Source organism: Takifugu rubripes, chromosome 3 (genome assembly GCF_901000725.2).
Source record: "Takifugu rubripes chromosome 3, fTakRub1.2, whole genome shotgun sequence".
NCBI lineage: Eukaryota > Metazoa > Chordata > Actinopteri > Tetraodontiformes > Tetraodontidae > Takifugu > Takifugu rubripes.
The window spans coordinates 16,696,567-16,719,581 of record NC_042287.1 but is presented as its reverse complement, the minus strand read 5'-3'; the positions used below and the strand labels follow the sequence as shown (position 1 = coordinate 16,719,581).

General features: G+C 43.7%; 1 protein-coding gene and 2 pseudogenes across 1 annotated transcript; all 3 read right to left on the bottom strand.

The window, feature by feature from the left end:
* Positions 1-672: 672 nt before the first annotated feature.
* On the bottom strand, positions 673-7,938 carry LOC115249218 (UDP-glucuronosyltransferase 2B31 pseudogene; annotated as a pseudogene).
* Positions 7,939-9,958: 2,020 nt separating this feature from the next.
* On the bottom strand, positions 9,959-17,208 carry LOC115249215 (UDP-glucuronosyltransferase 2B31 pseudogene; annotated as a pseudogene).
* On the bottom strand, positions 16,532-21,982 carry LOC115249213 (UDP-glucuronosyltransferase 2B31-like). Its single transcript, XM_029834165.1, has 2 exons — positions 21,721-21,982; positions 16,532-19,102 (listed from the first exon to the last, which is right to left on the bottom strand). The coding sequence occupies exons 1-2, from the start codon at positions 21,796-21,798 to the stop codon at positions 17,492-17,494; spliced, it is 1,689 nt and encodes a 562-aa protein (XP_029690025.1). The 5' UTR covers positions 21,799-21,982; the 3' UTR covers positions 16,532-17,491.
* Positions 21,983-23,015: the final 1,033 nt, after the last annotated feature.

Here is a 23,015-nt window from a genome sequence, read left to right as displayed (position 1 = left end):
GCAGCCAGCTCAGGAACCTGCCACACAGGCAACAACCCTTTTTACTCGAGGTTCTCCTCCATCAGCCATCTGATACAAGCTTATTTTTTATGTGCATCTGCTGCTTTATATCACTGGTGCTTTCATCCGTCATACTCAGATGAAATAATAAAACATTCTTAAGGAATCCGTTTCTTCTCTGATAGTACAGGGTGGTGGGGAGGAGGTGCGGAACTTCAATTTAAACGCAAGTGAAACAGAAATGCACGAGGAGTAGTACAAAGTGAGAGATTTAGTGAAAGCGAAATTCTATTCAGCCGTGAAAGGAAAACCACAACCGGGGCACAAGCAGCACCTGTCTGGAAGAAGCTGCGTGCAACACCCGCTCCAACGGATCCACTTCTAATGAAAGTTGCGGATTATTAACATTATAAGATGTAGATCACAGGATCTTTGAATGGAAAAAAGTGTGTTTTATACATTCATAGATAGTGAGACAAAGTTGGACACCTTGACTTGGAGACAGAACACTGAGGAATTGCACCACAGTTGTAGTTTTTAAAGAAAGAATTTTATTTCACACTGGATGGACGTGCACGTTGCTGACAAATGGCGAAAAGTCTTAAGCTCATCAGCGAAATGTTTAGCACATATTCAACAACCATTTAACTAATATTCTATCACCAACCCTTTTTGTCCAATAAGGCTTCAGTATTATTTGCACACCTCAACACTCCTGCAGTTGACCTGGTTTGGTCGGTTGTAACCCATAAAAAGAAACAAGGCAACAACTCTAGCTTGCGTGAGGGGGAAGCAGAGCTTACAGTGAATGCATAATCAATTTCACATGAAGTTGCCACTGGTAGAGCAACAACGCTCCACTTTTATTCAACCAAAATGAAGTGGGAAGATTCAAGCTGGCTAAATCCTACAGCTAGCTTTGCAGCCTTCAAAAGAAATGGATTAAAGTTACAACCTAAATTTAGAAGGTTGAACAAGGTTCATACACCTGTTTTCTCATGAACTGATCTATTCTTTCTTAGATTTTGCTGGTGATTTTGTCGCTCTAATGAGAGCTCTGATGACACATCGGCAGGAGACCCAAACTAATGACATGAGTATCAAGCCACAGGCTGCGAAGACGGCCATCACGTCCAGACAGTGATAGGCGTACCACGGTAACTTGTAGGACTCTGTACGCAGGTTGTGAGGCGCCCTTGTGCCTCATGACAAACTCCATCCAGAAGAGGGCGCTGTCTGTGGGTTTCATTGGTTTGTCATGGTGAAGTTTGTGACAGCTTCTGTATTTTCTCTTTGTATGCCTTCGTAGCATTGAGAATATTCTTCAAAGTATTGGTCAGAGTCTCAACATCCAACGTTGTGACATCGACCATCTCAGCAGCCCCCCGCGCCTTCATGCGTACAAAATTATCAATCTGGTCAAAGATGAGAGGAAGGCCCAGGATCGGGACCCCATGGTAGATGGCCTCATAAATACCGTTAGTGCCCCCATGCGACATAAAAAGTTTGGTTTTCGGGTGACCTAAGATATCATTTTGAGGCAGCCATTTAACAAGCATGGTGTTGTTTCCCAGACTGGTGGGTCTTTCTCCGATGTGTCTCCACACCACCTTCTGAGGAAGGTTGGCAAACGCTGATGCAATGATCTCTGATAACTCAGGGCCAAGATCGCCCAGCAGAGTCCCCAGTGACATGACGACCACCCCGTGCTCACCAGAACTCTGCATAAAATCCTCTAAATCTGCTGGAAGAGGCTTAGAAGGTTTGCCCTGAAACCCTCCGATGTAGACCACATTGGGCATGGTAGGACGAGGAAACTCGAATATAAAATCAACTCGCATTAACCAGAGATCAGCTCCCTGCATGAGAGACATGACGTTGACATCGGGACCAAAATATTTGTCACACACTGCTTGGTAAGGGGGATTTGACACAAAGTAGTGCATGTAGACCAACATGATATGAGAGATGACATTTTTCATTCTCTGAAAAAAGTCCATTTTATCAGAGTTATAAGAAAATAATTGGGGAACGTAGGAGAGTGGAGAAGGTGCGATGACGAAATGTCCATCTCCATTGAAAACCCAGCGAGCATTGAAAACCAGCGGTAGTTGGAGATAGTGCGCTAACAACACTCCACCTGGAAATGCAGGATCTGTCAATAAAAGGTTATACTCATTGTTTTTCAGAATCGTAATTAGCGTCTCATTCTCAAAGATGTCGATGACCATCTTGGCCACGTCATGCTGATTCTCTCCAACCATCTGGAAAAGGTTTTGATAAAATTCAAAAAAGCCCAGAGTGAACCTTCTCTCCGCCGAATTTCTATTGACCTCTTTAAGAAAGAGGTCATGAAGTCTTGACTCTCGATGTGATGTGAGTGGTCCTGGGCGATGGTGATGGAGGTGTAGTAGGGCGAGACTTCAGAAATGTACCAGCTGGTGGACGAACGTATGACCGTTATTTCATGGCCCCGAGAGTGAAGCAGCTCCAAGAGGATTTTCATGTTCAGCCAGTGGCTCCCATCTAGAGGGTAAACAAGCACTTTTCCTCCATCACAGGTGGAGGACAGAGCTGCTGAGAAGAACACCAGGAAGGTCAGGACTGGATATGAAGCCATCACTGCCAAAAAGAGGCAAAGGCTATTACAAACATACGGACCAGTTATTCTATTATTGTTATTGTTATTATTATTATTATTGTTATTATTATTATTATTAATAGTAGTAGTAGTTGTAGTAGTAGTAGTAGTAGTATTCATAAACACCGTGTATCCAATGACTACAGAACGTATACAACGAATCTGTTGCGAACTGGCTGACCGGTTAGTCCGGACGCTGACCAGGACACGTTACTATTACTTGCTAAGCCAGCAAAAATTGAATACCGCTATGTTATTGTGTTTTAAGCACAATAGCACAATTGTGTTTAGTACATTTGCTTTATCAAAAACACATGAACTGCTATAACATTCACATTCTCTCTGTCTCTCATGCACAAGCATTCTCAAACCCACACACACCCAGTAGGTATTCTGTGTGCAACGCAAGGTAACAGAAACAGCAGCCATTAATCAACTTAACACAACAACAAAAATACTCATCTACACTTAAATTGAAACAACTCAAATCGTCACTAAATGCTTCTTTCACAGTCAGTTATTTTTCAGCAACAGCTAGAGTGTGGAAATAATAGTTACCTGTGAACCACGAGGACCAGGACACTGTCAATAAGGCTTGTTCAGCCACCAGTGATCTAATATTGAGCTGTGCCTGCGTTTATGGGGCCAAGATTATAATGTTCCTTGTTCCCTCACTGGGACGCAGAAGCACCATCTACAGACGAGGCCGCCAAAATAAGATTCCACATCCACAATTGTGATGATGAAAAATACGTGGCGTGCACGTTTGCTACGTAAATCTTTCTGGACCCTCTACAGCCCTGATTTAAGAGGTCTCTGGACATCTAGAACTAAACCAGCAAACAATGGTCATTCTAGAGTCTGAGAAAGGTCACCTGCCTGGCCTGTGTAGTGTCTGTTGGGGTTAGTCAGTGTCTTTCAGGTCAGTCAACGTGGGTCAAGTTCTATGTTAGCCGCAGTTTTGGCTGATGTGTTTTTAGACGGGTCACTTGTGTGAAGTGGGAAAGATGGTCTACCAAGCCTCCTCCCCTTGTCTCTAGGTGGAGGTTTTCCACAGAAATAAGCTCAAATGGGACACCAGTTAGGAATGAACCCACTGGTGGTTTTTCTGGGATAGTGGGTCCTTTCTGTTAAATACCTGATCACTGGATCACATAGTCTTCTATTTGACCCTCGTCTCACCAGGTGGATTGCTTTATCAACTCTGACATGACCCATGTTGTGATGTAGGTATTTGGCACAGTTGGCCTCAGTTTACTGGGAAGGACCTGCTGGTTGTCTTCTGCTCAGATACCAGTCTCCTTGTTTTGGCTGCTATTTGTCTTTTTCTTTATCATGCAGATTCTGTCCTCTCCTCCTCGATGTCATGACCTTACAGACGGAAGCATCCTCTTCCTGGGCAATTCTAAAGTCATCTGGGGTGAAGGTGGGAACGGTCACAGGTGGATCATTGTCACCCCGAGAGGTGCAGCCATCCATGGCACGTCCTTTCCCCCTCCAGCTTTCTTCCTCTGGCTAAGTTACTAATGATCTTCTTAGAGCTTTAGATCATGGACTGGTTTCTCTGCTGGTTCTGTTGGACCTCAGTGCAGCTGATAGATCAGATAGTTACCAGTTTGCTCATGTCCACGGCATTCCCTCTTCATACAGTAGGGTTAGACATGGAGTTCCACAAGATTCTTCACCTGGACCAATCCTTTTCACCTTGTAAATGCTCCACTTAGAAAACATTATTCAGCAGCATGGAATAAATTTTCATTGTTATGCTGATGACACTCAGCTATATTTATCCATTAAACCAGAGGAGACAGAGACGTTAGTGAAGCTTTAGAACTGACAAAAAGTCTTGGATGTCTTCAAATTTCCTTGTCCTTAATTCAGGAAAAACTGAGGTCAAGGCTCTCCTCTCCTCCTCACAAAGTAGATCAGTGATGTTATTTCTTGTGTAGTTTTCCTGCCCCTACCTCCGACCCTGCTGACCCACTCAGATTTACTGGCAGTTTATTATAATTAATATAATTAATGTATTTCATTGATCTCTGCCTATTCTCTCCTCTACCTGTCCTCCCCCCTTCTCCTCTCTCTCTACCCAGCCGGCCAGCAGCAGGAGGGTCCCCCTACATGAGCCTGGTCCTGCTCAAGGTTTCCTCCTGTTAAAGAGGAGTATTTCTTTGCCACTGTTGCTTGTTGGGGGTCAGGCCCTAGGATTCTGGAAAGCACCTAGAGACAATTTTGAATGATTGATTGATTGACTGATTGATTGATTGATATGGTGGAAATTACAGTACATTGGGGTAGAGTTTAAGTGTAGTCCTCTATGTGACCCTGGAGCTTTACTGGATACCTTGACAGCGGACATAGTCATTTGTCTTGTTTGGCCTGTATTTTGTGGTGAAGTGGAACTCTGCTGACTGACTAAAAGGCGCAGTCTCAGTTACGGGTGCTATATCTGTATTTAAAACATACATAAGGCCCACCGTATTTTTAGGCACATGCTAAAACATACATGAGAAAATGACAACGGAAGTAAAACAATGAGTTTCGACACATTTACTGTATTGAACAAAATATTCATTCTCTATTCATTCTCTCCACAAAACCATCAAAGTTTTCATCTTCTGTATCTGAATTAAACAGCTGCGCTATTTCAATGTCCAACATCCCGAATTCCTCTTCATCATCTGAATCAGACTCAGCGACCGGTACCTCTTCAGCGTTGATGCCAGCTTTTGTGAAAGCTCTTAAGATACATGAAGACGGTATCAGAGCCCATGCGTCTACAATCCACCCGCATTTGGTGGCATAACTTGCCCGCCGCTGCCTCATAGTCTTTGTGAAGGAGTGTTCACCTTCCGTCATCCAGCGCTCTGTCCGTTTCCATGGCAGCCGAGAACCACAGTGAACGACGACTTCTCGTGCCCCGTTGTGCATATCGCAACCGTGCTGCTCCCTTTTTTTCTCCACTGTGTGGGTCATAGGGATGTCAAAAGTCAGAGGGATCTCATCCATGTTGGTGACGTGGCTGGTCGCGGTTATCTTGTCGTGGCAGATGGCCGCCCTCTCCTGGTAATCCGCGGGCAGCCGCTGCGCAACAGTTGTCCTTGCGCGTATGGAGAGATGCCGCCTCCTCATAAAGCAAAAACACTAAGATTGCCACATATTCGATGGCCTGCAGTTTAAAGTAAGCTTCATACGCGTCTCGCTTGATCGGCACCATTTTAGGGGTTCCTTACGCATAGGTGTGCCGCTAATCGATGGGCGGATCGTTTACCGTAGTGCACCTACCAAAGGCGCACAGCAGATTGGAACTCAGTCCACACACAAGGTGCTCCATATTATAAGGCGCACCGTCGATTTTTGAGAAAATCTATAGTCGTGAAAATACGGTAAAGCATTGGTGGAACACAAAACTCGAGACATTGGGAATGATGTCAATAAAGGAATAAAGACAAATGAAGCAAGAGCAACTGAACTGAAGGCAGACTACTATGAAGTGCATGAGAGGAAGAATTTAATGATGCATCTGTGAGACTGCGAGAACAATCAGGGAAGTGAGCGCTAAGATGCGAGAACCTGAAATAAGCTTCAGACCCGGACAGCTGCTTCCTGTCTACATATCCTGGAGAAGATCAACCACACTGTTTTTCACAGAGTCATTTGTAAATCAAACGTAAATAAAGTGCACCAATGGCTTCAGCGACACAACATAACGTCTGTGCCTTCGGTAGGTCTCATTACTGAGCTCTTCAGATAAATTAGCAAGGCAAAGTAAAAAATGAGGAAGAGCTTCGCAAGGTTTACAAAATGCACAATACAAAATAACAGACACAAACAAGAACTACACAGTGAAATGAAGTCATATCTACACTCACGGCATGGTATTTATATTCTGAACAGTTCCGTGATCTGAAACTGCCTTAAAGGCTTTTAAAAAATGTAGAATTGAATCCCTCCATTTGAGCCCCCCCCCTTCCTCACCTCCATCTCCCCCACCTTGTCATGTTTCCCTGCTCAAAATGTCCAACAGGGAGCACGTTGACATAATTTACTGCTTTAGCTCATGTAAGCTAATGGTAATCAACACACATGTGTCGTAGGAGCTTGTCTAAGGGTCATAATTCCTGCCAGGCATCATTTATCTCTCTATCATTTATTTATCCATCCTGTGAGGTGATATCCCAGCTCATGAGCAAATCAAAGGAAACAAACGATTGTCATTTAAATACAGGCCTGGCCTACTCAATAGATGTCACCCTTTGGATTGTCATTAAACATAAATCCCAATAGTCTACCTTATGCAAACGTTATGGAAAATATTGAACTTTATCCTAATATCAACCAGAGTAACTTATTATGTGCATAAACGGTTTCTCCTGTGTGCAGCAGAAACCAGTTTGTATTATTGTAATGATGATTTACCAGCAGCACCAACTCGTGTGAATAACATTAACATCGTCTTTGCTTTTAATTCAAAGGTTGTTTTTCTTTTCCAAAGGTGCGTTCAGAGTCCTAATGCAAACACAAATGCAATGCACGGCATGACTTGCAGTTCACACAGAATATTGATAAAATATTATGTTTAACAAGGGTAAGACAACAAATCATATACTACGACGAAATGAGGACCTGTTAAATGATGTTATTTGTCTGTGAATGGTAGATTAGCTTCATATCTTTAACGTATGCCACAGTCACAACTACAAGGATGAAGAGAAGGAAGAAAAAACAATAAATGAGGAAATGGAAGTAAACAAGAAAAAGAACACACATCATAGTGGTTTTTAATCAGACAAAGGTGATAGGACACACAGAGGAAATGCATGAATCAGAGCCTTTCTACAGCAGGTTAGCTGCAGCAGTTAAATGATGCCAAGTGGAAAGTAAACAGCAGCTGGTTCTGCTCGAGAGGAAAACTGCTCAACGGGATTTTATTACATTATAAACATCTAAAAACTGAGCACAAACTAAAACGTCTTCTTACCTCAGACTCTGTGATTTCACCCTCTGGCCAGAACCCCCCTGAATGTCCAGAGTTGTCAAACATCAGCTAAAACAGAAGTCAATGTATAACCGTGTCCCTGAGTGAGCTGAGGCACCCTGCTGAGAGCTCGTAATCAGGCTTCTTTCCCTCCACTCAGATTTGTTCCTGTCGTCAGGCTCGTCATCACATTACCAAAGGAATGTTTGACCTACAATAACAAGCCTAATGCACCAGCTTCACTGCTGACTTCTTTACATCCACATTTTACCTAATTTGTATGTTTTTAAAAAGTAAATCACGTCCTGCTGTGAACAAGTGTGTGTATCGTTCTTCCTAATCAAAGAACAGACTGACGGCTTTTTAATACTTGTAATTCACGAGGGGAAAACCTTGATTTGTCAGTTATAGACAAATATTAACCTTTTTTCTTCTTGATTCTTCTTGAAAAGTGAATGAAAGATGTTTTTGCTGTTTTTCCTTTACATGTTATCAGCCAAACCTGTAAAAGCAAGAAAGAGAAATAGGTTCAAATATGCAAAAGTGAGGCTTTGAACATGAACATGAGGTTCTTTGTTGAAGGTGGAGACTTTCGAACAATAGACTGAGGGATTATCTCCATTTTCTCCCTCCAGAAAATGCTGAATCATGGGTGTTGGGCACAGCAGTTCTGTCCACCACAAAAATGAAAAACATATGGCAGCAGTGGTAAATGAACAGCTAAGACAAGCGTACACAATATTGGGTTCAATCATTAACTTGTAAACCTGCCTCGCGTTCTTAAACAGTGAATGAAAGATGTTTTTGCTGTTTTTCCTTTACATGTTATCAGCCAAACCTGTAAAAGCAAGAAAGAGAAATAGGTTCAAATATGCAAAAGTGAGGCTTTGAACTTGAACATGAGGTTCTTTGTTGAAGGTGGAGACTTTCGAACAATAGACTGAGGGATTATCTCCATTTTCTCCCTCCAGAAAATGCTGAATCATGGGTGTTGGGCACAGCAGTTCTGTCCACCGCAAAAATGAAAAACATATGGCAGCAGTGGTAAATGAACAGTTAAGACAAACTTACACAATATTGGTTCAATCATTAATCATTTTTTGTGTGTGTGTTTCTGTGCTCTGTGCCTCTCCTCTCCCTCTCCTCTCCCCCTCCTTCTCCTCTCCCTCTCCTCTTCTTTCCTCTCCTCTTTCCCCTCCTCCTCCTTCTCCTCTCCTCTACCTCCCCTTCACTCTACTTCTCCTCTCCTCTACCCCTCTCCTCTCCTACCTATCCTATCCTCTACCTGTCCTCCCCCTTCTCCTCTCTCTTTACCCAGCCGGCCATCAGCAGGAGGGTCCCCCTACATGAGCCTGGTCCTGCTCAAGGTTTCTTCCTGTTAAAGGGGAGTTTTTCCTTGCCACTGTTGCTTGTCTGGGGTCAGGCCCTGGGATTCTGGAAAGCGCCTTGAAACAATTTTGATTGTATAAGACGCTATATAAATAAAGATTGATTGATTGATTGATTGATTGATTAACTTGTAAACCTGCCTCGTGTTCTTGACTCAAAGGAACGTGGAAATGTCTGGCTGTTGTCAAGCGGTTCGGTCCAATCGCTGGTTCTGTTGAGCATCTCCCTCAGTCATCAGATCAGTCATGCTCCTGTATGTTTCTACAGTTTAATAAGAGTACAGCTTTGTTAGAAGAGTCTATAGGGTGTATTTTATACAATAGTGTATATTATAACCTAGCATTTCAACTATACATGCAATGTAAGAAACTTCCATCCATCATCTATCCATCCACCAATCCATCATCCATCCACCCATCCATCCATCCATCCATCCATCCATCCATCCATCCATCTTCTCCCGTTTAGCTCGTACCCATTGGCAGGGGTAGCAGCCTGAGCAGGAACGCCCAGATTCTCGGGACACTTGCTCTAGCTCCTCAGGAAGTATTGGACAGTCACGCCAGCGTTTCCCAGGTCTTCCCTGGGGTCTCCTCCTGGTGGGACAGCCTGAAACAGGCATCCAGGAGGCACCTGATTCAAATGCTCCTCTTGATGTGCAACGGTTCCACTACGAGCTCGTCCCAAGCGTTAGAGCTCCTCACCCTATCTCTAAGGGAGCGTCCTACCACTGTGCAGAGGAAACCTTCTTCATCCACCTGTATCATCCATCTTGTTATTTCATTCGCAACCCAACGTACCTGACCATAGGTGAGGGAAGTAGCATGTATGTGTGTGTGCGTCCTCATGTTTACCACATATATAGTGTCAAAAACATCATTCTACTAGCAAACATACTTGTGTGTATCCTACTCATTCCTGTTGTATCAGTCCAACCAAAGAGGCATGGCTCAACCACAACATGTTTTATTCAGAGACTCATGTCTTTCAGATTCAGCTATGATAGTACTGAGATCATCATTGCATGTCCTTGAAGGAAGAGCAAGATAAGAATGGCAGCTTGATAAGCATCTTCCAAGAGTAAGGTCCAGCAGAGAGTCAAGTGGACTGTTGAGAGACACTAAAGGACATTCCCCTCCTCTCCTGTACCAGTCTAAGGGTACTTGACCTGAAGGTTCTCATCCATGCAGGTTATAGTAATCCATTGGGAGCCAACTGGACAGTCCAGCTGAGTGTCCACATGACCTGAATGGATTACTATGACCTGGTGAATGAGAACCTTTGTGGACATATCAGATTAAACATTTGCACACATTTTGTAGGTGTAAAAAGTTCTGATGGGGAAACACGAGTGGGTAACTGCCTCATGTCTTTCTTGGTTCAGTTCTGACAAAAGGATTTACACAATGTCAAGAGAAAAATTAGTGTAAAACAGAAGGCAACAAGGAAGCGTTTTCTTTGAAGACCTCTATTAACAGAGATATCAATTCAGACAGATGTTAGATGTACATATTACATACATATTATCATAAAACATTTTAAAAATTTGATGGTACAAACACAAGTGTCTCTCTTGGTTTTCTCTATGAACTGGTAAACCCAAGCCCACACACCAACTAAACTGGTGCTCTTCTTTCTGATATAGGATTCACATCTACCTCTCTGTCCCTTTATCATGATTTCTACCGTAATCCTAAACTGTAGGCGACAACCTAAATTTATCATTGATCTATTCTTTCTTAGATTTTGCTACAATAACAAGCCTAATGCACCACCTTCACTGCTGACTTCTTTACATCCACATTTTACCTAATTTGTATGTTTTTAAAAAGTAAATCACTCCCCGCTGTGAACAAGTGTGTCTATCGTTCTTCCTAATCAAAGGACAGACTGACGGCTTTTTAATACTTGTAATTCACGAGGGGAAAACCTTGATTTGTCAGTTATAGACAAATATTAACCTTTATTCTTTCTTAGATTTTGCTGGTGATTTTGTCGCTCTAATGACAGCTCTGATGACACATCGGCAGGAGACCCAAAATAATGACATCAGTATCAAGCCACAGGCTGCGAAGACGGCCATCACGTCCAGACAGTGATAGGCGTACCACGGTAACTTGTAGGACTCTGTACGCAGGTGTGAGGCGCCCTTGTGCCTCATGACAAACTCCATCCAGAAGAGGGCACTGTCTGTGGGTTTCATTGGTTTGTCATGGTGAAGTTGTGACAGCTTCTGTATTTTCTCTTTGTATGCCTTCGTAGGATCGAGAATATTCTTCAGAGTATTGGTCAGAGACTCAACATCCAACGTTGTGACATCGACCATCTCAGCAGCCCCCCGCGCCTTCATGCGTACAAAATTATCAATCTGGCCAAAGATGAGAGGAAGGCCCAGGATCGGGACCCCATGGTAGATGGCCTCATAAATACCGTTAGTGCCCCCATGCGACATAAAAAGTTTGGTTTTCGGGTGACCTAAGATATCATTTTGAGGCAGCCATTTAACCAGCATGGTGTTGTTTCCCAGACTGGTGGGTCTTTCTCCGATGTGTCTCCACACCACCTTCTGAGGAAGGTTGGCAAACGCTGATGCAATGATCTCTGATAACTCAGGGCCAAGATCGCCCAGCAGAGTCCCCAGTGACATGACGACCACCCCGTGCTCACCAGAACTCTGCATAAAATCCTCTAAATCTGCTGGAAGAGGCTTAGAAGGTTTGCCCTGAAACCCTCCGATGTAGACCACATTGGGCATGGTAGGACGAGGAAACTCGAATATAAAATCAGTTCTTATTAACCACAGATCAGCTCCCTGCATGAGAGACATGACGTCGACATCGGGACCAAAATATTTGTCACACACTGCTTGGTAAGGGGGATTTACAACAAAGTAGTGCATGTAGACCAACATCATATGAGAGATGACATTTTTCATTCTCTGAAAAAAGTCCATTGTATCAGAGTTGTAAGACAACAACTGGGGAACGTAGGAGAGCGGAGAAGGTGCGATGGCGAAGTGTGCCTCGCCGCTGAAAGCCCAGCGAGCACTGAGCACCGTTGGAAGCTGGAGATAGTGCGCTAACAACACTCCACCTGGAAATGCAGGATCCAACAGCATGAAATCGTATTCAGTTTTCTTTAGCTTCATAATTAGCGTCTCATTCTCAAAGATGTTGATGACCATCTTGGCCACGTCTTGCTGGCTTTCCTCTAACATATTGAAAAGGTTTTGATAAAATTCAATAAAAGCCCAGAGTGAACCTTCTCTCCGCCGGATCTCCATTGACCTCTTTAAGAAAGAGGTCATGAAGTCTTGACTCTCGATGTGATGTGAGTGGTCCTGGGCGATGGTGATGGAGGTGTAGTAGGGCGAGACTTCAGAAATGTACCAGCTGGTGGACGAACGTATGACCGTTATTTCATGGCCCCGAGAGTGAAGCAGCTCCAAGAGGATTTTCATGTTCAGCCAGTGGCTCCCATCTACAGGGTAAACAAGCACTTTTCCTCCATCACAGGTGGAGGACAGAGCTGCTGAGAAGAACACCAGGAAGGTCAGGACTGGATATGAAGCCATCACTGCCAAGAAGAGGCAAATATTATGATTATAATTATTATTAAACACTGTGTGTCCAATGACTACAAAACAGTAAACATTGAGTCTGTTTCGAACAGGTTTAGTCCGGACACTGACTACGACACGTTACTATGGCTGAGTTTTAGTCCGGACACTGACCAAGACACGTTACTATGGCTAAGGTTTAGTCCGGACACTAACTAGGACACGTTACTATGGCTAAGGTTTAGTCCGGACACTGACCAGGACACGTTACTATTGCTTGCTAAGCCAGCAAAAAATGAATACTGAACATATCAGAAATACTTAAAATACAATAACACAATTGTGTTTAATACATTTGCTTTATCAAACATACATGAACTGCTATAACATTCACATACACCAAAAATACTCATCCACACTTACATTGAATCAACTCAAATTGTCACTAAACGCTTCTTTCACAGTCAGTTATTTTTCAGCAACAGCTAGAGTGTGGAAATAATAGTTACCTGTGAACCACGAGGACCAGGACACTGTCAATAAGGCTTGTTCAGCCACCAGTGATCTAATATTGAGCTGTGCCTGCGTTTATGGGGCCAAGATTATAATGTTCCTTGATCCCTCACATCTACAGACAAGGCCGTCAAATAAGATTCCACATCCACAATTGTGATGATGAAATACACGTGGCGTGCACGTTTGCTACGTAAATCTTTCTGGACCCTCTACAGCCCTGATTTAAGAGGTCTCTGGACATCTCGAACTAAACCAGCAAACAATGGTCATTCTAGAGTCTGAGAAAGGTCACCTGCCTGGCCTGTGTAGTGTCTGTTGGGGTTAGTCAGTGTCTTTCAGGTCAGTCAACGTGGGTCAAGTTCTATGTTAGCCGCAGTTTTGGCTGATGTGTTTTTAGACGGGTCACTTGTGTGAAGTGGGAAAGATGGTCTACCAAGCCTCCTCCCCTTGTCTCTAGGTGGAGGTTTTCCACAGAAATAAGCTCAAATGGGACACCAGTTAGGAATGAACCCACTGGTGGTTTTTCTGGGATAGTGGGTCCTTTCTGTTAAATACCTGATCACTGGATCACATAGTCTTCTATTTGACCCTCGTCTCACCAGGTGGATTGCTTTATCAACTCTGACATGACCCATGTTGTGATGTAGGTATTTGGCACAGTTGGCCTCAGTTTACTGGGAAGGACCTGCTGGTTGTCTTCTGCTCAGATACCAGTCTCCTTGTTTTGGCTGCTATTTGTCTTTTTCTTTATCATGCAGATTCTGTCCTCTCCTCCTCGATGTCATGACCTTACAGACGGAAGCATCCTCTTCCTGGGCAACTCTAAAGTCGTCTGGGGTGAAGGTGGGAACGGTCACAGGTGGATCATTGTCACCCCGAGAGGTGCAGCCATCCATGGCACGTTCTTTCCCCCTACAGCTTTCTTCCCCTGGCTAAGTTACTAATGATCTTCTTAGAGCTTTAGATCATGGACTGGTTTCTCTGCTGGTTCTGTTGGACCTCAGTGCAGCTGATAGATCAGATAGATACCAGTTTGCTCATGTCCACGGCATTCCCTCTTCATACAGTAGGGTTAGACATGGAGTTCCACAAGTTTCTTCACCTGGACCAATCCTTTTCACCTTGTAAATGCTCCACTTAGAAAACATTATTCAGCAGCATGGAATAAATTTTCATTGTTATGCTGATGACACTCAGCTATATTTATCCATTAAACCAGAGGAGACAGAGACGTTAGTGAAGCTTTAGAACTGACAAAAAGTCTTGGATGTCTTCAAATTTCCTTGTCCTTAATTCAGGAAAAACTGAGGTCAAGGCTCTCCTCTCCTCCTCACAAAGTAGATCAGTGATGTTATTTCTTGTGTAGTTTTCCTGCCCCTACCTCCGACCCTGCTGACCCACTCAGATTTACTGGCAGTTTATTATAATTAATATAGTTAATGTATTTCATTGATCTCTGCCTATTCTCTCCTCTACCTGTCCTCCCCCCTTCTCCTCTCTCTCTACCCAGCCAGCCATCAGCAGGAGGGTCCCCCTACATGAGCCTGGTCCTGCTCAAGGTTTCCTCCTGTTAAAGAGGAGTTTTTCTTTGCCACTGTTGCTTGTTGGGGGTCAGGCCCTGGGATTCTGGAAAGCGCCTAGAGACCATTTTGATTGATTGATTTATTGATCGGTTGATCGATTGATTGATTGGTTGGTTGATTGATTGATTGATATGGTGGAAATTACATTGGGGTAGAGTTTCAGTGTAGTCCTCTATGTGACCCTGGAGCTTTAATGGATACCTTGACAGTGTATCAGCGGACATAGTCATTTGTCTTGTTTATTATTTTGTGGTGAAGTGGAACTCTGCTGACTGACCCACCCAGCGATGTCCCACAATGCTGAGTTTGGCTTTGCTTAAATCAGAAGTACACAGTGAACGTAGGTGCATAGTAGAGATAACCCCGGAATCAAAGCTAGAACCTCGAGCTTGCCTCGAGTGTAGATGGCAAATCTGATAATCAGATGTGTTCTGAAACCATAAGTAATGATACGTTGTTTACAGCCCTGCTGATAGAGCTCAGACACCAGATATTTATTGGATGTGTCAGTATTTATCACAAAGGTCAAAATAAAATCTGGGTATGCAAAGATGACTCTCACTGGACAGGTTTGTCAGGCCAGATTTTGTGACTTTTCTTTTGGATGTGATGTTAATACCTTTATTGGGTCTCTGGTTGGACTCATTAGGATGCTCTGTGAGTTATTCTCCCACATGTTTCCAGGTCTCTATCTGAATGCAGGCAACCTATGTATGAGCTGACACTTCCTTGGAATCTGATGCCATGTTCCCACTACCCCTTTCAGATCCTCTATATAGTCATGAAATTTCAAGATATGGAGAACAGCATTTATCCCTCATGCCGGGAAGGGTGCCCTCCAACATTTACTGAAAGGCAACTGTGGCATTAGTAAGGCGAAATTGGAGGTGAAGACACTCATACGGGCCCCGGAGGGTACTGAGAGCGGTCAGGTACCTGGAAATCTTATGGGCAAATCTCTGGTGGTAAGCAGCAGTGATATAATACTGAGCCGTGCATGTGCGGAGCCAAGATGATTGGCTTCCTTGTTCACAGGAAGTTTACTTTATCCCCGTTAACCTAAAGAGAACAAAATAGAGATGTTCCCGTGTCAGGACCTGAAGGTCCACGAAGAGGTTGGACTCAAAATCAGACTAACAACGCAGAGTTTCATGAGTTTTGAGAAAAGCATTGGTGGAACACAAAACTCGAGACATTGGGAATGATGTCATTAAAGGAATAAAGACAAATGAAGCAAGAGCAACTGAACTGAAGGCAGACTACTATGAAGTGCATGAGAGGAAGAATTGAATGATGCATCTGTGAGACTGCGATAACAATCAGGGAAGTGAGCGCTAGACGCGAGAACCTGAAATAAGCTTCAGACCCGGACATCTACTTCCTGTCTACATATCCTGGAGAAGATCAACCACACTGTTTTTCACAGAGTCATTTGTAAATCAAACGTAAATAAAGTGCACCAATGGCTTCAGCGACACAACATAACGTCTGTGCCTTCGGTAGGTCTCATTACTGAGCTCTTCAGATAAATTAGCAAGGCAAAGTAAAAAATGAGGAAGAGCTTCGCAAGGTTTACAAAATGCACAATACAAAATAGCAGACAGAAACAAGAACTACACAGTGAAATGAAGTCATATCTACACTCACGGCATGGTATTTATATTCTGACCAGTTCCGTGATCTGAAACTGTCTTAAAATATATGCGGTAATTGAATCCCTCCATTCAAGCCCACCCTCACCCTCCACCTCCTCACCCCCAACTCCCCCACCTCGTCATGTCTCAAAGGTTTCTCCTGTGTGCAGCAGAAACCAGTTTGTATTATTGTAATGATGATTTACCAGCAGCACCAGCTCGTGTGAATAACATTAACATCGTCTTTGCTTTTAATTCAAAGGTTGTTTTTCTTTTCCAAAGGTGCGTTCAGAGTCCTAACGCAAACACATAAATGCAATGCACGGCATGACTTGCAGTTCACACAGAATATTGATAAAATATTATGTTTAACAAGGGTAAGACAACAAATCATGTACTAAGACTAAATGAGAACCTGTTAAATCATGTTATTTGTCTATGAATGGTAGATTAGCTTCATATCTTTAACGTATGTCACAGTCACAACTACGAGGATGAAGAGAAGGAAGAAAAACAAAATAAATGAGGAAATGGAAGTAAACAAGAAAAAGAACACGTCATAGTGGTTTTTAATCAGACAAAGGTGATAGGACACACAGAGGAAATGCATGAATCAGAGCCTTTCTACAGCAGGTTAGCTGCAGCAGTTAAACGATGCCAAGTGGAAAGTAAACAGCAGCTGGTTCTGCTAGAGAGGAAAACTGCTCAACGGGATTTTATTACATTATAAACATCTAAAAACTGAGCACAAACTAAAACGTCTTCTTACCTCAGACTCTGTGATTTCACCCTCTGGCCAGAACCCCCCTGAATGTCCAGAGTTGTCAAACATCAGCTAAAACAGAAGTCAATGTATAACCGTGTCCCTGAGTGAGCTGAGGCACCCTGCTGAGAGCTCGTAATCAGGCTTCTTTCCCTCCACTCAGATTTGTTCCTGTCGTCAGGCTCGTCATCACATTACCAAAGGAATGTTTGACCTACAATAACAAGCCTAATGCACCACCTTCACTGCTGACTTCTTTACATCCACATTTTACCTAATTTGTATGTTTTTAAAAAGTAAATCACTCCCCGCTGTGAACAAGTGTGTGTATCGTTCTTCCTAATCAAAGGACTGACTGATGGCTTTTTAACACTTGTAATTCACGAGGGGAAAACCTTGATTTGTCAGTTATAGACAAATATTAACCTTTATTCTTTCTTAGATTTTGCTGGTGATTTTGTCGCTCTAATGACAGCTCTGATGACACATCGGCAGGAGACCCAAACTAATGACATGAGTATCAAGCCATAGGCTGCGAAGACGGCCATCACGTCCAGACAGTGATAGGCGTACCACGGTAACTTGTAGGACTCTGTACGCAGGTGTGAGGCGCCCTTGTGCCTCATGACAAACTCCATCCAGAAGAGGGCGCTGTCTATGGGTTTCATTGGTTTGTCATGGTGAAGCTGTGACAGCTTCTGTATTTTCTCTTTGTATGCCTTCGTAGGATCGAGAATATTCTTCAGAGTATTGGTCAGAGACTCAACATCCAACGTTGTGACATCGACCATCTCAGCAGCCCCCCGCGCCTTCATGCGTACAAAATTATCAATCTGGTCAAAGATGAGAGGAAGGCCCAGGATCGGGACCCCATGGTAGATGGCCTCATAAATACCGTTAGTGCCCCCATGCGACATAAAAAGTTTGGTTTTCGGGTGACCTAAGATATCATTTTGAGGCAGCCATTTAACCAGCATGGTGTTGTTTCCCAGGCTGGTGGGTCTTTCTCCAATGTGTCTCCACACCACCTTCTGAGGAAGGTTGGCAAACGCTGATGCAATGATCTCTGATAACTCAGGGCCAAGATCGCCCAGCAGAGTCCCCAGTGACATGACGACCACCCCGTGCTCACCAGAGCTCTGCATAAAATCCTCTAAATCTGCTGGAAGAGGCTTAGAAGGTTTGCCCTGAAACCCTCCGATGTAGACCACATTGGGCATGGTAGGACGAGGAAACTCGAATATAAAATCAGTTCTTATTAACCAGAGATCAGCTCCCTGCATGAGAGACATGACGTTGACATCGGCACCAAAATATTTGTCACACACTGCTTGGTAAGGGGGATTTACAACAAAGTAGTGCATGTAGATCAACATCATATGAGAGATGACATTTTTCATTCTCTGAAAAAAGTCCATTGTATCAGAGTTGTAAGACAACACCTGGGGAACGTAGGAGAGCGGAGAAGGTGCGATGATAGAGTGTGCCTCGCCGCTGAAAGCCCAGCGAGCACTGAGCACCGTTGGAAGCTGGAGATAGTGCGCTAACAACACTCCACCTGGAAATGCAGGATCCAACAGCATGAAATCGTATTCAGTTTTCTTTAGCTTCATAATTAGCGTCTCATTCTCAAAGATGTCGATGACCATCTTGGCCACGTCTTGCTGACTTTCTTCTAACATATTGAAAAGGTTTTGATAAAATTCAAAAAAAGCCCAGAGTGAACCTTCTCTCCGCCGAATCTCTATTGACCTCTTTAAGAAAGAGGTCATGAAGTCTTGACTCTCGATGTGATGTGAGTGGTCCTGGGCGATGGTGATGGAGGTGTAGTAGGGCGAGACTTCAGAAATGTACCAGCTGGTGGATGAACGTATGACCGTTATTTCATGGCCCCGAGAGTGAAGCAGCTCCAAGAGGATTTTCATGTTCAGCCAGTGGCTCCCATCTAGAGGGTAAACAAGCACTTTTCCTCCATCACAGGTGGAGGACAGAGCTGCTGAGAAGAACACCAGGAAGGTCAGGACTGGATATGAAGCCATCTGTGGAGACGCAGATCAACAGACACATGAGCCTGGTAAATACCTTCAGCATCACCATCAATATCCCAGAAATCAACCCTTCATTTTATTCTTTCAGCTTTGGTTCATTTCATTTTTAAAGATTGTGCAGGGGAGAATTGTGAAGGTGGGGCCTGGTCCAGCTGAGAGGAAGCTGCTTCCATAGATTAGGAGGGACTTACAAAAGTAGCTGGTTGGCTGAACCCACTGATACTAAAAGTTGGAAATATGAAAAAGTACAGGAATCAACTTAAATGTAGATTTTGGAATCATCTGCATAGAAATGCTTTTTTTCTTTTCCATTTTAGACCCAGTGGAAGATGATAGAGGTGAAACACAGGTGAAGCAGGAGATTTGGCTTCGGGGTTTCAAAAACCTCGCCAGGGCTGCCCTTTGTCACCAATTCTGTTCATAATTTTTATGGACAGAATTTCTAGGTGCAGTCATGGTGTTGAGGGGATCCAGTTTGGTGACCTCAGGATCGCGTCTCTGCTTTTTGCGGATGATGTGGTCCTGTTGGCTTCATCGGCCCGTGACCTCCAACTATCACTGGATCGGTTCGCCGCCGCCTGTGAAGCGGCTGGGATGAGAATCAGCACCTCCAAATCCGAGGCCATGGTTCTCAACCGGAAAAAGGTGGAGTGCCTTCTCCGGGTAAAGGAGGAGATCCTGCCCCAAGTGGAGGAGTTGTTCACGAGTGAGGGAAGAATGGAGCGGGAGATCGACAGGCGGATCGGTGCGGCGTCCACAGTAATGCGGACTCTGCACCGGTCCGTTGTGGTGAAGAGAGAGCTGAGCCGAAAGGCGAAGCTCTCGATTTACCGGTCGATCTTCGTTCCTACCCTCACCTATGGTCATGAGCTTTGGGTAATGACCGAAAGAACAAGATCACGGGTACAAGCGGCTGAAATGAGCTTCCTCCGTAGGGTGGCTGGGCTCTCCCTTAGAGATAGGGTGAGAAGCTCTGCCATCCGGGAGGAGCTCGGAGTAGAGTCGCTGCTCCTCCGCGTTGAGAGGAGCCAGATGGGGTGGCTTGGGCATCTAGTCAGGATGCCCCCTGGACGCCTCCCTGGTGAGGTGTTCAGGGCATGTCCCTCCGGTAGGAGACCCCCGGGGAGACCCAGGACACGTTGGAGAGACTATGTCTCTCGACTGGCCTGGGAACACCTGGGGATCCCTCCGGATGAGCTGGAGGAGGTAGCTGGGGAGAGGGAAGTCTGGGCTTCTCTCCTTAGGCTGCTGCCCCCGCGACCCGACCCCGGATAAGCGGCAGAGAATGGATGGATGGATGGGTTTCAAAAACAACTGACTAAAACACAACCATGAAAACAACAACGAAGGAAGGAGGTGAACATGGAAGGGTTGAGGGTTGGGGTTGAAGCTGAGGCTGAGGTGGTTGCTGCAGCTCTGTGTCCGTGAACAAGAGGCGAAGAAGAACTTGAGAAAGTTCCAGAAAAGAAAAGATGATTTCTCATGGCGCCACATCCAATCAGCGCCGAGCAAACCTCAAGCCCCACCTAGGAGTTTTTCAGGGGTCCCCTGGAGCAGAGACTTGGTGTTCCTGGCTGGTAAAATGACTCCAAAGTTCTGCAGTGGAAACGTTCCTCATGACACCACATAGGCCATCATAGGCTCCAAATAGGATAAAATCAATAAATGCTCACTAAACCTGTCCTAAACCCTGACTGCAACACTTCTTGAAGTTTAGATTGTGTTCAGAATAGAAAAGGTTTGGCAAACTGAATCCAGAGATAAGGTGTTCAGTCTTGGCAGGTTTCATTTTTAAAGTATGTTTTTAAATCAAAAGAGGTGCAGACAAATCAGTTTGGAGAACTTCTGTAGGACAAAAATCTGACTCAATATGAGTGTGTAGACATAAAAAACTTGAAAGCTCAGTTTCGTCCATTTAAACCATTCATGAGATGGTCTGTGTATCAGGATAATCAATAAGGATCAATATTCAAGCCTGTAACACTGTGGATCTTTGATCTTTGACTGCTTTGAAGAGTCCACAGGACTTTTCTCCCACTAATAATGCAGAGTCATGCTGAGTTCTCAAACTTCTCCTGAGTCTCGTGGTGGAGATCTATCTGACAGAGTGGCTCCATGAAGGTTTTGTCTCTCAAATATTTCAGACTAAAGCTAATAAAGAAATTCCCAGTGGAAACAGGATGGTGAATTCCTGGGAAACTACATGAAGCAAAAACAGGAAATAATTCAGTGGAAAACGGTCAACAGTGATTTCCTCAGATCCAAAACAGGGTTGTGCAGCAATACTTTAAAACCTGTTCAGTTTTAATTTGCTTCTGTCTTTGCACTCAGTTATGATGCATTTCAAGATTTTGTGATGTTTGTATAATGTGAATTTAAATAATGGGTTTTGGTATTTTACAAATCATCTTTTTTAATTTACATCTTGATTAGCATTTGGAAAACAGGCTCTTAAAATAACTGAATTAATGTCATTATGTTCTAATTCTAATATGATTACTCTATGTCATGATTAGTTTTAGAATAAGTGTTTTTTGTTCATAATATTTGAGCCTTGTTAGCATTTACACCCCTTATGCCAGTCAGATGAGTGTGAAATTGATCCTCACCTTGGACCCTCTTCCTCCTCTCCTGGACAATCGTGAGTGGGAGTGAAAATTATCAGGTTCACTCAAAAGCAAGTTCATGTGTAACTTATCTGGTGACGTGGGTAGAAGGTCTCCTGTGAACCCTTTGCACTGTTGGGTCGCAATACCTCTCGTGTGTCACTGCTGATCCACGTGTTCTCTGAATGAAGACTTCAAGAAGAAAAATGCCAATTTCCAAATGTATTTGGCAAATAGAACCAATTCAAGATACAAATATTACAGAGCTCCGGGCCAGTTCATAACCCTACAATAACAGAGTCAATTGTCAGGGCATGAAGTCTGACAACCTAACTATCCCTTGACCCAGTCTTTTATAGAAACACATATGTAAATTACTGATGCTAATCCAGTCCAATCCAGTCTTTCTTCTTGGATGACCTCGTCTTCTTCTTCCCGTTCCATTGGTTGCTGACACAGTTCTTGTTCTCCATTGTTTCCCAAATGACCAGGTCAAAGTTCACCTTCTTCCTGCAGATGAGCTTATCAGGACCACCATGCTGTCCATTTTTACAATATCTGTTTATCACCTTCAGCCTGACTGGCTCCTGCGATTACAACTGTCTAAACCACAATCATGTCACAGAAGGGTCACTGATCTTTATTACACTTGCTAATGATTCTACTATTCCTAAATTCTAAAGTACTCCTAAATGAAAACAGAAACATGGTACAACACAATTCTCTTCAGCACCGACTGATGACCACTTCCACGTGCAGAACAATGAAAGGCAGCAAACATAAAGAAGAAAAAGAAAAAATTAAAAAGTGACGTACATGTTTCCATCAAATAGAAATCTATACGTGAGAAACACAAAAGACGTTTTAACTGTTTTAACGTTTTTAACTGGATTACTAATTAATATAAGCAGCCGACCAGAGTGCACGCTGCCCTCTAGTGGCAAGTGCCTGTTAATGAAGACAGACTCTCCACCCAGAACTCGGATTTACTTTGAATCCCATTTCCGGATGACTGGTGTTACTGGTCTGTTACTGGGTCTGGCTCCGCTGACCAGTCCAGTAGCAGCTTTTACTGCAGGAGAAAGGAGTAAGACACTACCTATGGATTTTATAATGCTGAACTTGTCAATACATAAAATGACACATGCGAACAACACATTCATCATGTGGCAGCATTCCCAAATCTGCAACCCAGCAGTGATCAATCCCCACATAAATCCTGTCATATCTTATAATTTCATGTTATATACCATCATGTCCAAATGTGCGACAGCAAGCAGTTGTCTAATGACCTTTGC